Source organism: Sorex fumeus, unplaced genomic scaffold (assembly GCF_029834395.1).
Source record: "Sorex fumeus unplaced genomic scaffold, SorFum_2.1 ptg000037l, whole genome shotgun sequence".
NCBI lineage: Eukaryota > Metazoa > Chordata > Mammalia > Eulipotyphla > Soricidae > Sorex > Sorex fumeus.
This window is the reverse complement of record NW_026606094.1, coordinates 7,713,453-7,731,057: the sequence shown is the minus strand read 5'-3', so window position 1 is coordinate 7,731,057 and position 17,605 is coordinate 7,713,453. Positions and strand designations below refer to the sequence as shown.

Genomic DNA, 17,605 nt, shown 5'->3' with positions numbered 1-17,605 from the left:
ATTTCATGGTCTGAATATAAATATCATAGAACATTGAATCAGTAAGAGATAAAATACTCCTAGTAATAAATCCTCTCCATCATATTATAAGTTTCATCTTAAATTTCGTTACAGATTTTGTCTCTTGAGTTAAACGACTTCTTATTCTAAGATTAGTTTTTGAGACATATATTGTGAATAAATACCAGTTGATGTATTTGTCTGCTCCTGATCAAAATAGGATATGTAAATTAATGTCATGATGACATCTTGAATTATTTGAACTAAATACATAAAAAATTATGAAAGACCAAATATTTTGAAATGTTTCAACCATTGTGAAAAAATATTTAAGCACCCTAATGGCCAAATTGTTAGGATAGCACAATATTTGTGGAGCATAATTTACTGCATAATTCAAACAAATTAAAAATTTGAGATCCATTTTGGAGGAAAATTTCAGTTAGTTGAATAATAAAAATTAAAACTAAAGAAAAAATTACACTACCTAAGTACACTAAGATTCAAATATTAAAACTTCCTTCTGAAAATAAACCAAGGTTTTTAATTTCATTTGTATATTGTCCAGATCTGTCTAATAAAGGTGCGTTATAAAGAGAAATTTCCTTAAAATAATTTAGAACTGGTTTTATTCTAGCTTTGATCACGTGATAAATATTAAATTGCTTTTTGATATTTTTTTTTCATTTGAAAATTCTGAGTAATTTTCTTAAACCCACAGTCCTGCTGTGATGGAATTGCCACAATTTTTTATTTTTTGTATTCTTTTTGGGTCACACCCGGCGATGCTCAGGGGTTACTCCTGGCTCTGCGCTCAGGAATTACCCTAGCATTGCTCAGGGGAACATATGGGATGCTGGGAATCGAACCTGGGTTATCTGCGTGCAAGGCAAATGCTATTGTTCCAGCCCCAAAAGATAAGATATCAATAGGTGTTCAGAACAGGGATTTGAACCTCTATTTTATTTAGTCATGGTGAGCAAACATCCAGTTGGGTCTCCAGGAGTCCAAAACATCAGTTACCATTTCCTTAATGTCCTTGAAGAATGATATATTGGACAATCAACACATTTAGTGTTATATAAAATATATATATATACTGAGTTAGAGAAACCAATCTTTTTTGTAAAGTTAACAATACATTATCAATAACATAGTTTACTTTCTCATGCTCTCCTTGTCCTAGGACTCCTGAATCTCTCCTTCACGTGCTTGGCTTCTTATACCCTGCTTTAGCTGAAGAATAGAAAGACCATTCTACCTTACTTTAAAACAAATATAAAAAAAATATTTGCGTGTTTATGTAAGATTTTTTTTTCTAATCCAATTGATGGTGACTTTTTATTTTAGCCAGGTGAAACAGACGTACGGGAGGTTTTCAACAACAGTAAGTGGACCTAGAACTCATATATATATATAGAACTCATATATATATATATATATATATATATATATATACACACACTAGAATACTTCACCACTGTAAGAAAGTTTAAATACATTCAATTCTTTGCAACACAGAGAAAATAAAATTATCAAGTTTAATGCAATTAACAGAAAGATAAAGATAAATTTAGAATTGTCTCATTTATATGTGATATATGGAATACATGAATTAAATGGTGTACTGTTTGAAAAGATGGGGGGAGTTGCGTACATCACTTTAGTCCCAGAATATACACAGAAGGGCAGAGATGTGAAGAAAGCATGGGAAAAAAGAAAAGATAAACTGTAAACTATGGGTAGCATGGGTCAAGAGGATTAGAGTACATTGTGTTTTAAAGGACTGGTGTAGGTAAATGTTCAAGCCACAGCGTCAACAAAAATTAAAAACGAAGTTCAAAATTCTGTAAACCAATTTACAAAGCTGCTTTTCAAGATGGCAAGCTGCGAATATGTAGTGGCTGGGTGGGGTCTGAGAACCCAAGAGAGGGAAGCAGACACTGTTGATGCAATTGGTACTGGCACATAGTATGTCTTAAATCCAACTATGAATAACATTGCAAATCCTGACGCAGTAATAAAATGACAAACAAAATAATGTGTAGATAGCAAAAAGAAAAGAACTATGTGAGTTTGTGCATGAGGTGGAAGAATTGTGAGAAGAGGCAATGAAAAGTGAAAGGGGCAGGGTTCAAGGGAATTCAGGAGCATCAGTGGCATAAAGGAATGAGCTATCTAAATACTTGAATCAATCACATTGATTGATTCAATCACAGAGTCAACAGTTTTGTAATTTTGTAATTTTTGTAAAGACCAGAACTTTAACAACCAAGTTTAAAAAGGTCATTGTCACTTTGCTACCTGCAGCTGAAGGGTGGGGAGGACGCTTACAATCTTTGGTGGATGCTTGACACTAGTGGTGAGATTGATGTGAGAACATTGTATGTCTAAAGATCATCTATGAATATCTTTGTAAATTATAGTATTTTAATTAAATAAAATTTGAAAATACAGCTTAGGTATAAGAATAAAAATCTATCATCTCTCCTAAATTATGAAAATATATGAATTACTTCAATGTATAAAACTTTTTATTGATTAAGGTGTTTTATAATTGTCAATTTTAAAATGTAACTGTAACTTATAGATTATTAAAAGCAAGTTAAGCAAGCACAGTTAGATAAAATATTATCTTTGATCAAATCTTGTCATTATGAAGATAAAACCTAATAGACCCACACTACAGAAAACATTGGACTAATTTAAATTACTTAAATTTGTGAATACATCTATCAAATTTGAAGGCAGGGAATGGACTTAGTTTCATTGGTTGAGCAATGGGGTCATGGATTGATGGATTAAAGTTGGAAACATTATTTTAAGTAACATGGTAAGTCATACTGTCTAAATAAAAAATTGTTTTTAAATTCTGAAATCGATGTATGACACCTTCTTCATATCATAGCATACATAATTACATATATCAACAGTTGATTTTCCCAATTCTGTGAGATTGCTTTCAGTGCTTTTGCCTTCTCTCAGTAGTAATTTGGTGAGTCTCTGTGGCACTCCCATTTTGTCATCACTGTCCTTGTTCTTAGCTGACCATCAACCTGGAATTCAGTTCCTGTTTCTCTTGTCTCAGATGATTATAAAAGGGCACTCTTGGTTACCACTGTTCTTGGTGAGGCAACAGATGAACTGCCCGTACTTTTCATCCACCAGCATAAATGTGCTCAGGTTTTTATTAACTCGTACTTGGGTAAGAAAATCTACAAATATTTGGCATACTTCAAACATTGAAGAAAACTTCATAGAGTAAACTTTTTCTCTTTTAATTTAGCATCTCTCATACATTTTAACACTTACATACTAACTGCATTGTTTGTTTTATAAAAGATAATAATTATTAATGATTGTTTATATCTTGTAGATATGTTCAATATGCTACTACTCAGAGTAACTCAATTTGAGCTTCATACTGTGATATTTATTTTTTCTGATTTTTGTAAGAATTTTTCTCTTCTCCTGTGAACAGAATTCTCTATTATCAAAGTTACATTTATTTACAATGTAACATAAAACTACCAAATTCTAAAGTATTTCTTTCCTCTATTTGTTCTGAAACTCATTTGTTTCTCTCACCGATGATGTCAGTTACCAATCAAAGACAGAAAATTGTATTTAAGTATCTTTGATAAAGAAAGGTTTTTTCAATTTGAAAGAAAACAATTTAAATATTTAGTTTTGATGGTTTTCTTCTTCATGAAATCATTCATTAAGATGAAAGGGACAAGCCAATGAAGGATTCAAGTAGTCCGATCTGCTGATAAAGGTATGACACTTGAAGACATGTTCATGGAGATTTGCCATCAATGTTTCCGGTATGAGAATATATGACATTTCGGAGGCACAGTTCCATCATTGATCTGAATCCCTTGCAGCAGAATTTTATATTGTTTCATATCTATCTGAGTGTTTCTTTAATAGATCATACAGCTGTTAATTTAAAAAATCTCTAGAAAATACTTTATCCTAGTAGGACTGTGGACTATTCAACAATCTTGGTTATCCATCTCTCAGTTTTTTCATTCCTGGTATTTACTAAGTTCCAGGCATGAAGGAAAAGTTAATTTTAGTTCACCCTCTTACATACTCTGAGTTAAGTTTATGGGCACATAGAGAAATAGAGTTATATTTAGTTGAATTCATAATCTTTAGTAAGTTTCGATGCACAAAGGAACCTGTTTGTTTAGTTTTGGGGTCATACCCAGTGTTTTTCAATTTATACTCCTGACTTTGCACTCTGGAATCATTTCTGCTGCTCTCAGTGTTGCTGATAGTCATTTTAGAAAGGACCCTCGGTTTGCCACATGCAACGCAAAAGGATATTATCATATGTGGTCTTCCTTAGGGTTCATAAAGTAGACTTTAAAAAAAATTAACCTAAAAGTGTGTACTAGGAGCATATATAAACATATATGTCTAAATGTACATATATATATGACAAATAATAGGTATATAATTCAAAAGACCATAAGAGGCTGAAGCGTCTAGGGAAATTAAAATGAACAAAAATCACCAGAAAAGTTATGAGGAAAGATAATGGAAGAGATGCTTTGTTTGTGCAAGGCATTTTGGTTTCAAAATTCAGCCCGATTGTATGTTGCTCTCCATCTTTTTCATAGAATATCTTCTATCACTACATAGGCAGAAATGGGGGTCTTAATCATTCTCAATATGTAAGGATCACAAATTCAGAACACGTTTATGTGCATTTTTCAGTTTTTCAAACTTATATTGCTTAACTGAAATGTCACAGCAGATATGAGATATTGTCATTTTATTTTTCCAAATACTATAGTAACTTAACATCCCTAATAAATAAATTGTAGAAATAATTAAATAGTTTGAGGAACTTGATTTTGATCTTATATAGAGGAAGCCGAGAGCAATCTACTGCTATTTAGAAAAATTAGTGACTCTTGTAGTTTTAGTTATTTGTGGAGTCATCATAATATACAAATATTTTTTGATTACTTAACATGTTATAAAGACATTTAATAATCATTCTAGGCACTTAGTTAGTAATATCTTCTCTTTGGATATAAATCCAACTGTATAAAGACAAATGCTCATATAGGAAATAAATTGATTTATTTCAGAGTTACAGTACATGCTGTGTATATATGAACAAAAGAAAATCTTTTTAATCTTAAATATTTCATCAAAGTCATGATTCTTGATCTTCTGAGTATGATAAAATTTACAATTTATAATACAGTTAATAGGCTTAATATGTATTTTTTCCAGATATGTTTGAGAAATTTGCAAACCATCGCTAAAATATAAGAAAAGAAGAAATATAATAAATTGAACCACAGTTATCATCATCCTTTTCTGTTACTATCTCAAATCAAATTTGAAAATATCAAATATTTGATCACAGAATACGTAACATTTTTCTATTATTATTTTTTATGATGAAAGTACTAGAGGTCAAATGTATCGTCCTTTGCAGCTTTGTTGGGTTCAGCGGATCATTTCTGGCAATGGTCACCTTCCTTATGTTTCCAGTTTACTTGACAATGAATTATTCTGCAAGGCCGATTATTCCAAACACTACTTACATTCTTGCATGGAATGTTCCAACAGAAAAATGTCCTAAAGAATACAATGTGACAATAAATCTGAGCATCTACTCATTTATAGGATATCCTACTAAAAATACCACTGGTCAAAATGTTACATTGTTTTATGTGGATAGACTTGGTCTCTATCCTCACATAAATCTGAGTACTAAAGAAGATGTGAATGGAGGTATTCCCCAGTGTGGAAATCTGACAGCACACTTGCAAAAAGCCAGAAATGACATTGATTATTATATAAAAAACGGTTCTGTAGGCTTGGCTGTTATTGACTGGGAAGATTGGAGACCCACTTGGGCTAGAAATTGGGGTTCAAAAACTATTTACCAGAACAAATCTATTGAGTTGGTTAAACAAAGAAATTCAAGTCTTGATACAAAAAAAGTTAATGATACAGCAAGAAGAGAATTTGAAGAGAAAGCAAAGGAATTCATGCTAGAGACTTTAAAACTCGGAAAATCATTAAGACCAAAGAACTATTGGGGTTTTTACCTTTTCCCTGATTGTTACAATCATCAGTACACGAAAAGGGAATATAATGGAAGTTGCTTTGGCATAGAGAAAACAAGAAATGATCAACTCCACTGGTTGTGGAATGAAAGCACTGCTCTTTACCCATCCATTTACTTGAATAAAAATTTAAGTTCAAATCCACGGGCGGCACTCTTTGCCAGAAATAGGGTCCAGGAAGCTTTTCGGGTATCTGCAAATCTTGGTGTTGAAAATGCTCTTCCGGTTTTTGTGTTTGTCCGTCCGGATTTTACAGATGCTCCTGGAGAATTTCTTTCTGAGGTATGAAAATCAATGCAAACCACGGGTCATGACATTGTATTCAGTGGAATTAAACATTATTTTTGAAGGGAATGAAACTTACATTTTAGTACACTTGAGGTAGAACCAGTTTACCATACAATGATAGAAGTGTAAAATAAAACTATGTTTGACTTTTAATTCAATCGTATATAGCTTCCAATGAGAATGAGGTATAGTTGATATTCAGAAATTTATTCTAGCCTTGACTTTTCTTTATATAAGTTGTCTTCCCTCTCTGCCTCCCTCCCTCCCTTCCTCTCTTTCTCCCACCCTCCCTCCCTCCCTCCCTCCCTCCCTCCCTTCCTCCCTCCCTCCCTCCCATCCTCCCTCCCTCCCTCCCTCCCTTCCTTCCTTCCTTCCTTCCTTCCTTCCTTCCTTCCTTCCTTCCTTCCTTCCTTCCTTCCTTCCTTCCTTCCTTCCTTCCTTCCTTCCTTCCTTCCTTCCTTCTTGCCTGCTTGCCTTCCTCCTTCCTTCCTTCCTTCTTTCCTTCTTTCCTTCCTTCCTATTCTCCTTCCTTCCCTCCTTCATTCTTACATAGTTTTTGTCCCCTTTTCCAATTATCTTGCCACAGACAGCCTAAAAATGCTCAGAGTACCATATGAGGTACAGAGATCTAAGGTATGCCCGAACTTGCCAACAAAGTGCCTTACTTATTCACTGTGCAATCATTTCTGTATCTTCTTTTTTTGACATAGATCAATGAACATCATGAAAATATTTTTTGTTTTATGAAGACAGAATCTTTTAAAAGATAATATCAAGTTAGAAGAAAACATTAAATTACATTTGTAGACTCTGCTGCTTAACTTTAGTTTACTATTCTAAGTGTAAAATTTTAGTTTTGTTCCAATTGGTTTAACACTTTTCTATCACTTTGACAGTTTGATCTTGTGAATACTATTGGTGAGAGTATTGCTCTAGGTGCCTCTGGAATTATAGTATGGGGAAGCCTCAATTTCAGCAAAAGTGAGGTAAGTCTAATTGTACGCAATGGGCAAAACTATTCTCAATTTATTGTCTTTGTTGATTCTGAGGAATAAAAATGGTGTGATGATCCTCACACATCAGAGGTGCTCAATGTGTTTTATGGAATCCAATAATGTAGCATTTGTTTCTTTCTATTAGAGGCAGGATGTGTTATCGTTCTTTCTATTCTGGAAGTAAATAATACGATTCTGAACTTTAATCTGGAAGAAGTATTTTGTGGATTTGATTCCTACTGAGAAGCAAAATCACTTCTACTGTCACAAAGTTCTTCCATTTTGTTGAGTAATTTTTAAATGAAATCCTCTGTTCCTACTCTTCTATTTCTAATCTTCTTTTTCTACTCTTGATAGACATTAGTTGACATGCACTTGTTAGTTTGTGATACAGTAATATATTATTCTTACCTGAGCATGCATATACATAGTCTTTGGACAAAATTCCTTTATTGTAATTTATTGTAAAGTTCATAAAACAATGTTTTTGGATAAAATTGGGTTTAGTGGTTTTTTTATACAACTTTTAGGCTAATATTACTTTGTTTTTTAAAATGCATTAGAAAATTCAAGAGTGATAGATCTGGTTTTTAATTGCCCCTTCTTGTCACACACAGGGTATTCAGTATGTGTTAAGGGATCACTCCCAGGGGCTTAAATGTATATATGTGTATCAGGTATTGAAGAGTCATCAGCATGTAAGACAAGCATATTATAGACAGTACTACCTCTCTAGCCCAAGAGTAATAGAAGTCTTTAACATAAAGAAAACATTATTTTGGGGATAAAGAGGTAATAAAGCAGGTAGAGCATTTGCCTTGTACATGGCTAAGCCTGGTTTGAAACCTGGCATCCCATATGGCTCCCCCAGCAATGCAGAACTAATTCCTACATTCAGAGTCAGGAGTATCCCCTGAGCATTACCAGGTCACCCAAAAATTTTAAAAATGCAAAAGGACAAAAATATAATATAAAATTAAAATATTGTTGTTCATAAGTGTCTTTGAAACATAAAAAGTGTCTAAAATAGTTTATTTTAATTGGGCCTGAATTAATGATAAAAGGGTAATTATTTTTTGAAATCAATGAAAATGTTCAGAACATTCTTAAGGGTCAAGATTATAAATTCAATTTTCCAATGTATTAAACTTATTTGAAACTTTAATCTCAATGCAAAAATAGTGTCGTCATAGGGAACACATATTTTTGGGAGGTGAACTTTTTCTTTATTGATAGAAGTAGACATGATGGTGATATATGTGTCATGGAGAAAGTGTTATGGTGTCAAGAGCCAGGATCTTGTTTCAGGAAATGTAAAGAACAGAATTGATCATGTAAGACGTAAAGAACTTTTGGTTCTTTTGTGCTCATAAATAAATTAGTCAAAATTTCAATTTTTTAATGGTATAAATATTAGGTAAGTTTCAATGTGAAACTTTGTTTCTGTCTGTTTTGTGTTTACTCTTAACTATGCTGAGAGGTTCCTTCTCACTGTTCTCAAGATTCTTTTTTGATGATACTTGAAGACTATTGGTCTTGAGGAATTGAGGCAGGATTGGCTGTATTTAAGGGAGCTTCTCAAATTCTATACTACCTCTTGGATCCTCATTTTGCAACTTGAAAAAGATAATTTCAGTACTTTCAACTATTTTGCATACTTATATTTCTCAGATGTCACACTGTTCAACAGTGCCTAAAGAAGTAACAGAAACAAATAATTGAAAGAAAGAGATCCTGTTAAACACTTTGCAGAATCTTTTACAAGTCATAAAATGAATTAAAATATAAAACTACTTAGAAATAGTTTAAAGCATCACTCATGTTTCCTGAAACATACGACCTCCATTTTCAAGAGACTTTATTTCAATGATTAATCACTATGAATTCTCTGTGTTGAGTTTTTGCTTTAACAAGTCTTGATCATTTTTTAGTTTAGGCATTCACGATCACGATCAAGATTATCCTGTTGTTCGTTGATTGTCTCGAACAGGCACCAGTAACGTCTCCTTCTTCCTAGCCCTGAGATTGTAAAAGAGCCATTTGAATGCTCTTTCAGAATTAGGAGGATGAGATCCATCATTGTTACTCATATTTTGTATATTGAATACAACACGGGAAATTCGCACAGTGAATCCACTCCTATATATGTTACCTTGTCCTTTGATACTCTCAACTTTTTATTTACAGAATTCATGCAACAATCTAACCAATTACCTAAATGATGTCCTAAATCCTTACTTACTGAATGTTACCCAAGCAGCTGAAAGGTGTAGCCAAGTGCTCTGTAAAGGGCAAGGAATATGTAAAAGGAAAGATTGGAACTCAACTGACTATCTTCATCTGAAAGAAGAAACATTTAGGATTGGAAATGGGGACATTAAAGAGTTCAAAGTGAATGAGAATATTGCAAATCTATATGTGAATGAATTTGCCAAAAAATTTGAGTGCCGCTGTTATTCCAATATGGATTGTAATCAGACAATTTCTTAGCTAAGCATTAATAACCTTAATGTAAATAATGCTAATGTCATTTCATCCTGTCTAGACCCAGTTGACTAAGATCCTATTCTTATTGAGAAAAACTTTAAGTTCTGACTTTTTAGCAATATCTTATTTTCTATACTATCTGCTATGTTGACTTATTTTTTTCTGAATAAAAGTGCCTTTTGGGTTCTTTAGAGTGACTATTGAGTGGAAGTCATCTTCAACAGCCTCTAAGAAGGGCTTCAGAGTGTTAACCAGTAAAACACTACCAATCACTTATTCGCTGAATATAATATAAATGAAATCATGTGTGAATGAATGAATTATAGATAAAATGATTTATGATAAATGAGTTTTGATAATTTATGATTAATTTATAATAAATAAATTTATAATAAATGAAATCATTAATTCCAATAATTATGTTTCCAACATTAATTATTTTTGAGGAGGCACAACTAGAGGTGGTCAGGGTTTTCTCCGGGCTCTGTGATCAGATATCATTCCTGTGTGCGCTTGAGGAGCCATTGGTGGTACTGGGGATTTGAACCCAAGTTGGCTGCGTGCAAGTCAAGTGCTTAACCTATGTAATAACTCACTGGACCCATTCTGCTAGTTCATTTTACTATCTGTATCATGTTCTGATATTATTTACATTTTTACATATAACTTTAGCAAAGCAATCTTTAAGAAAACTAAGAATATTTAACTACGCTTTGCTAGTTCAGATAAAAATAGTTATTGTTGAATTTCACATTTCTTCGTGAATATAAACTAACCTGTTCCAAACTATAGTTTTATTTAAAAAAGAAACCAAACCAGTTCAATTAAAAAAATGCCTCTTTGTGACATTAGTGGAGGGAAGGGGATACTAGTGAAGGGATTAGTGTTCGAACATTGTATATCTAAACCCCAATCATAAATAAAATTGCAAGTCACAGTGATTAAATAAAAATTAATATAAGATTGCTTTTTAATCATAAAATTAGTTTTGAACTGTTAGTGATAAATGAAGGACAATGACTTGACTTTTTCAAAATCATGATAAGGTCAGTTTTATAGTTTATAATCTACATTTTTTACAGTAATGAAAGACTGAAAAACCAAAAATTAGAAATTCATGGCATTTTTCTATGTGTATAATGAATAGAATATTGAAAAAATAAATAAAATAATCTCATTGCTAAGCAAAAGAAAGAAATAAAAACCATTTCATAGCTAAATAATTAAAGATGGCAAATGAAATTGAAACATATAGCCTGTTCTGTATCAGAAGGATTTAAACTATCCATAGGGCCATCCTATCTACAGCATTAAAAAGATTCAATGTAGTTCTATGAAAATATCCAGGACCTTTTTTATGAGAGATAGACCAAATCCAGTTAAAATTTACATATGGCAGTAAGACGCTAGAATAAATGAAGCCATTTTAGATAAAAGAAGATATGAATATGTTTATTTCCCCACATTTAAATCATATTATAAAATGATTGTAATGAAAACTGCATGATTCAGTGATAAGGATAGTCTGAGAACAATACAGTAGAATTAAGAGTTCAAAGACATTTGCTCTGGAATATATCTGATCATGGAATATTTTGAAAGAATATAGGTACATTATGTGGATAAAGGAAAGGCTCTTTGACAAATGGTGTTGGTAAAACAGGTCAACCATACTGAAAAAAATTAAATCAGATCACAATCTCACTCTTAAAGAGTCAGGACTGATAACCATGCCACCAGACCCCATCTCAGACTGTTTAACTCAGGGCATCCCAGAGGAGCCTAGGTGAGACTGCATCTGCCTCAAGGGACATAGCCCAGGAGCCGTAAACCCTCAGAACCTAACCACTGCCCTGCTCACAGCTGCTCTCCACATGTTCCAGCCAAACTTCACCCCAAGTGAAGCCCCCAGAAAACACAGATATGTAGGCCTTTGTGACAGAGAATTCTGGGTTCAACAGGACTGGAAAGTAAAAACAGAAAACTTCTGCCCATATTCCCCCTCTCGGGTGATTCAGGGGTCACACCCATAACCCTATCCTGACTGGTGCCAGATAATCTCATCATTAGCCTCCATTCAATTCACACACACTTCTCTTTCTGAAGAGACCAGTATGACGCCCATCAAAGCCCTGCCATGCAACCCTGCACCAGGCTGTTTCACTTGGGGCATCCCAGAGGGTGGCCCTCCCCAACTCAAGGTACACAGGTCCAGTAGTTTAAAGGTCCCCAAACCCAAACAATGCCAGTCTCAGGGCACTCTTCACATACTCTGGACAAGTGTCAGCCACAAGTGAAAATTCCCTGGACATTCATAGGACCCACCCTCCCCATAGTACAACAATACAGCAACATATTTTATGGGATTCAAAGTAGGAGGCAACCAAACATACAGGGAAGTATTATATTATTTTGGTTCTGCTTGGAGCAGAGATTGGGTTTTGGGATGGAAACACCTGAAATATGGTGTTGGGAAAGTGTAACGGTGGTAGGATTGGTGTTTGAATATTAAATGCCATCAAATATTGTGAACTACTTTATAGAATAAAAAAATTTAAAAAAAGTCCAACTTGGTATAAGGAACCAAACAAAGAAATTGCTGTATCATTTTCATCCTGTTGTTCTTCGATTTACTTGAGCGGGTGCAAGTAATGTCTCTATTCCTCCCAGCCCTGAGATTTTAGCAGCCTCTTCTTACCCATCTTCTAGCAACAATTGGAGGCCCTTTCAGGATCAGGGGAATGATACCTGTTGTCATTACTGGTTTTGGCATATCAAATATGCACCCAGGGAGCTTGCCAGTCTCTGGCTGTGTGTGAGGGATACTCGTGGTTGCTTGCCAGGTTCTCTGAGAGGTATATATTTATATATTTCTCTCTATGATTTGTTTCCTACTGTCTGAACAACATCAAATATGGTATGGAAATTATGGAAAAAGGATAGAATGTGTCCTATCATGTATTCTGCGGCCACAAAGCTGCCATGCATTCTGAAAAGCATCCCGGAGCATGGTGGTGGTTGGGTAGTGAAGGTTGACTGCCTGAGCTGGGTCCCTTGGGGAATGGAGGGCACTCACCCACCCCACTCTGAGATGCCCCGAGTTAGAACAGCATGACGCAGAGTCTGGTGGCATGGCCAGGAGGGCCTCATTTTATACTCCTGTCTGGAAGAAGCAGACATGAGTTCTTGAGGGCAGCCAATTGTAGGATAACACTGTTTTGTCCTTCCTGCAGAGCCTCAGGTAGTTTAGGTATATTGGGTTGCTCCCATCACAGTGCTCCCATTCCTCTGTTTTTATTTGTAATTTCTTTTTATTGTGCTCTGTTGACTTGTAAATATTGTTTTTCTCTTTTCTATAAGTCATTTGCATATTTTATTTAGAACAATGTCCTTTGGTATGAACACAAGAAAACTGTATATGTTATATTTTTGTAATGTGATTCTCAGTGATATTTCCCTCATGGAATATTTCAGTGATATTTCTCTCACCTAAGCTTCAGGTGTCTTTACTTCCTAGCGCTCCCAGAAGCAGGGTCCCAAAGAGGGACTGGATGGAACCAGGGCAAGCTTAAGCAATGTGTTACCTTTGTATGGAGATGGGCCTGGACAAATCCCCATAATTTCTAATTATAAGATCTTGTTTGATGGACAAATGTTGTTATGATTCAAAAAGTAATAACTAGATTTGGACCGTGCTAGAATTAGGAATCTGGCCTGATAGCTGTAATCTGAGTCTGTGGCAATATGTTCCGAGGAGAGCTGCCCTATAAGCCAAAATGTTATCTCTTACTGAGTCCATATAAAAATAACCAGTATTAAGATATTGAAAGAGTATTTGGACTAAGGAAAAGAGGAAAAACACCTTAAGAGGTTTTTTGCCTGAGGCATTCAGGAAGGTCTTTGGAATACCTCTTAAGTGGTGTTCCTTTTGAACCTGTGGGCCCTCAAGAAGGGCTTTCTTATGATGGTTGTGCTACCTGACTGGGAGCAGTGTCAGCCCACAGCGGTGGGGAGTTGGAGAGGCAAGAGAGTTGGAGAATGAGAGAGAGAGAGCAGGGAGGCAAGATGAACCATACAGAGAAGAACAAGGGGCACAGAGAAAGAAGAATGTAGAAGAATACCGGAGCAGGTATGTGGAGAGAGAAAGCCCAGGCTCAAGGATAGCGCTTTGAATGATGAGCGAGATAGACAAGAGGAGACAGGAATGAGAGGCAGTGGAGACTAGAATGGGAGGCTCAGAGAGACTGGGGCAGGCACTTGGGGAGAACAGAATAAATGGCATCAGATCAATCAACTGGCTTGGCTGTAGTCTCCTCCACTGTCTGACCCATGCCCAGGGCTGCCCTGGCTAGTTGAGCAGCCTGGGTGCCACCCTGAACCCAGGCAGCTAGGGGAATTGCCTTTGGGGCCTCTCCCTGGCTGCCAATGAAAAAAATCAAAGAAAAAAAAATCAACTAAAATTTCATTATATATCCTTGTGGGGTTGATGTAGGCTGGTATACAGGGAAGGCCCCCTCCCTAGGCAATGGCAAAAGACAGCCCTGCAGAAAATAGAAAAAAACAGGAACTAAAACCCACACCTACTTAGAGCAACAGATCCAGGGAAGCTTCTGCAGAAACAAAAGGCCAGGAAAGAATTTCAAAGAAGACCATCAACTTTACCAATCCCCCTGATAGCCTCTTTAGCAGGGCTCACCTGGGGGCAGGTTGGAGAAACCCTATAAAGGCCACCTTAAACAAAGGAAGGGGACACATATGATGCCTGAGTCCATGTACTACTAGAGCCCGTGTGGCTAAGGACACATGTGGTGCCCTAGCACATGTCCCTTCTTGAGATGTGTACTTTCATGCCTTCCTGTCTAATGCTAGGATGTATGCAGGGGCTCTCTCTGCCCTTGGAGATGCCCATGTTCTCTCGAGTACATTATTCTCTCACTATCTCCTGCTTCACATCATTAATGTCCTCCAAATAAAAACCATTTATTTCACTGCTTGTCTACTCCTGAAATTCCTTTCAGCAAGGCAAGACAAGAATCCAGCAACCCTGGCTCCCAAGTGGCAGGGGCTGTTGGGGAGAAAGTGATCGTCTTTCTCCTCCCCGTTTCACGTAAGTCACCCGTGGGGCCCACCAACATCAGGTTATATAGATGTACTATGTGTTTTTAGGTATAACATTACTTACCAAATAACTTTGGTTTTTTTGTGATTTCCATGCAGCATTATATTGTGAAGATTATATCATTAACCAAAGTATGGGCTCTTCAATTGTGTCAATTCTCTACACTTAAATATCCTACTCATTCTGTAAGCCTATGTGATCCTTATGAATGTAAATTCTAATCTTTTGTTTTTTGTACTATCCCTCCTACATACTTCTCTAACCTGACAGCCTTTCTCCAAGATTCCCAAAGGTGCAGCAATAGATGCTGAGGTAACAATGACCAATGTTCTTTGCTTATTAGATGCTTTTATCTGGGTTTCTGGGTGGGAACGAGACCCGAACTCAAGCAATCACTTTTTGGGCCAGTTCCTTACTCTTTCAATTCCAAGAAATGACTTCTATGTAACTCATTCTGACCTAGTTTAATGTCATATTCTTTAGTGTATTAAAGTTCAAAATAGTTTAGATTTGTTTTTAAAGGGTAATGAGTTTGTTCCTCAAGGTTAGAGAAATTGCAAAATAGGAGATTTCACAAGTTTTGAGTGTAACACATAAACATAGACAATCTTACTATGGTGCTTCCATAGCACACAAATTAAAATAATGTTAAATTACAATGAATATTTTCAAATTGGTTAGTATACACTTATTTATACCTATTCTCAATGTGGTGGTCTTATTGCTAAGAGGACCTGTGTTTTAAAAATTTTAAAATTTGATACAGAACTATGATTTACAACGTTACTGATGGTTGGGTTTTAGGAATACTATATTTGGAGATCAATCACACCACCACTATCAGCTTAACTCCACCAGTGCTCTCTCTATGACTGCACTCCTCTCCCACACCTGCCACCTTGAGAAGCACATTTCAGCTTTCTGTGTTTGTAGTTTTGCTCTCATGTTTTCAGTGTTGTTGAGTCTGTGGTTTGGATCCATTGCTATACTCCTCCTTCAGATGACTGGTATGACTCAAGTCCCTAAGCCTGATCCGCATTATTCCCTGTATCTACTTCTTCCTTCCATCCTTGGTTTTTCCTTCTCTGCCCTTCATAATAGTATATATTTAGATGAAAGAATTCCTCACACTTACAGCCAGCTGTCTTATTTTACTAATTTACAAATATCAGTTAAAAAAATGAGGGAGTTCTGGATTATTATTCTTGTCTTCTTGTGTATGTTTAATGTATTAAAATGTAAAATTAATTTAGCAAACTAAATTATAAATGTCTGTTTTCTTATATGTTGTTTAATGAATTTTTTTAGATTTACATGATATATAGGTTGCTACTTATGCTAAGATGTATTTTCAAATTCTGAGATCTCAACTTTCACTTCACCCTGAATATGCCATTCCCTTTCTTTGAGTAATTATATCAGGTCATACAGTGTAAGGTTAGTTAATGTTCAGGTGTAGATATATAAAATACATAATATTTATAAAAGGCACAGTAATATCTTCATCAGTGAAATACTTGGTGTTTACACAGAAAATTGTAGTTTTCTTGTATTCCTTAAAGAGCACCATTCATATCGCTGTCAAATGTCAAGAAAAATGATGGGAGGTCAAGGACATATCTTTTCCAATGTTTAAATACATGTGTAGACTTTAGCCCTTACATAACTTTTTACTTTTTTACTCTATACATAAAGACCCTGTTAAAAGGTAATTCAATGTACTTTTCAATAATATTGCTACTTTAATCATGCAAATAACAATTTAAACAATATTTTTATTCTCTAACGGCAAGTCAGTATTCACAATTTTACTATCTTATATATGTTAGAAATTATTTGTAAAGCCTTGTATAGCTCAAATTAGAGGAAGAGCTTAAATTCCTGAAAATAAATCCATGCCAAAATGTTGACTATTTAGACATATTTGAAAAAAGAACTCATGGGAAAAAAACTTTAAAAAGTTCTGATGAATTCTAGGTTTCTAGTAACTTTTGTCCAAAGATAAGTCGAATAAACAAAGAGACATACACACATTAAATATATCTGAGAACATGAAGTAAAATTGAAGACACGAAGGAATAGAGACCAAAAATAGAAGAAGAAGGGTAAGAAAACTTGGTTAGAGAACCCTGCATCCTCGATGTTCCCATATATATTTATTTGAAATTATGGTATATTTTCATATGAAACTTGCTCTATTTTTATAGAAAAGATTCAAAGATATACCAGAAGAACATAGACTATAGAATATTTACATTTGCTTATACCTATGAGGTTTTTGCATATTTTTCTTGTAAAGTAATTTTCTGTTTTGGAAAAATGTGTTGATGAGGATTGTCCTGAGAAAAAGAAAAAAAACTGTATTAGGGAGTCATGATCATGATCATCCTGTTGTTTTTTGATTTCCTCGAGCAGGCACCAGTAATGTCTCCTTCTTCCTAGCCCTGCGATTTTACAAGAGCCATTTCAATGCTCTTGGATTAGGAGAATGAGACCCATCATTGTTACTTGTATTTGGCATTTTGAGTACGACACGGGAAGTTTGCCAGACTCTGAGTGCGGGCAGGATACTTTTGGTAGCCTGCCAGGTTCTCCAAAGGAAAAATAAGATAATA

General features: G+C 35.0%; 1 protein-coding gene across 1 annotated transcript; it reads left to right on the top strand.

The window, feature by feature from the left end:
* Positions 1–5,495: 5,495 nt before the first annotated feature.
* On the top strand, positions 5,496–9,874 carry LOC130027627 (hyaluronidase PH-20-like). The gene is made up of 3 exons (XM_056118478.1): positions 5,496–6,383; positions 7,286–7,375; positions 9,572–9,874. Exons 1-3 carry the CDS (start codon positions 5,496–5,498, stop codon positions 9,872–9,874), a joined length of 1,281 nt encoding a protein of 426 aa, XP_055974453.1.
* The last annotated feature ends 7,731 nt before the right edge of the window (positions 9,875–17,605 follow it).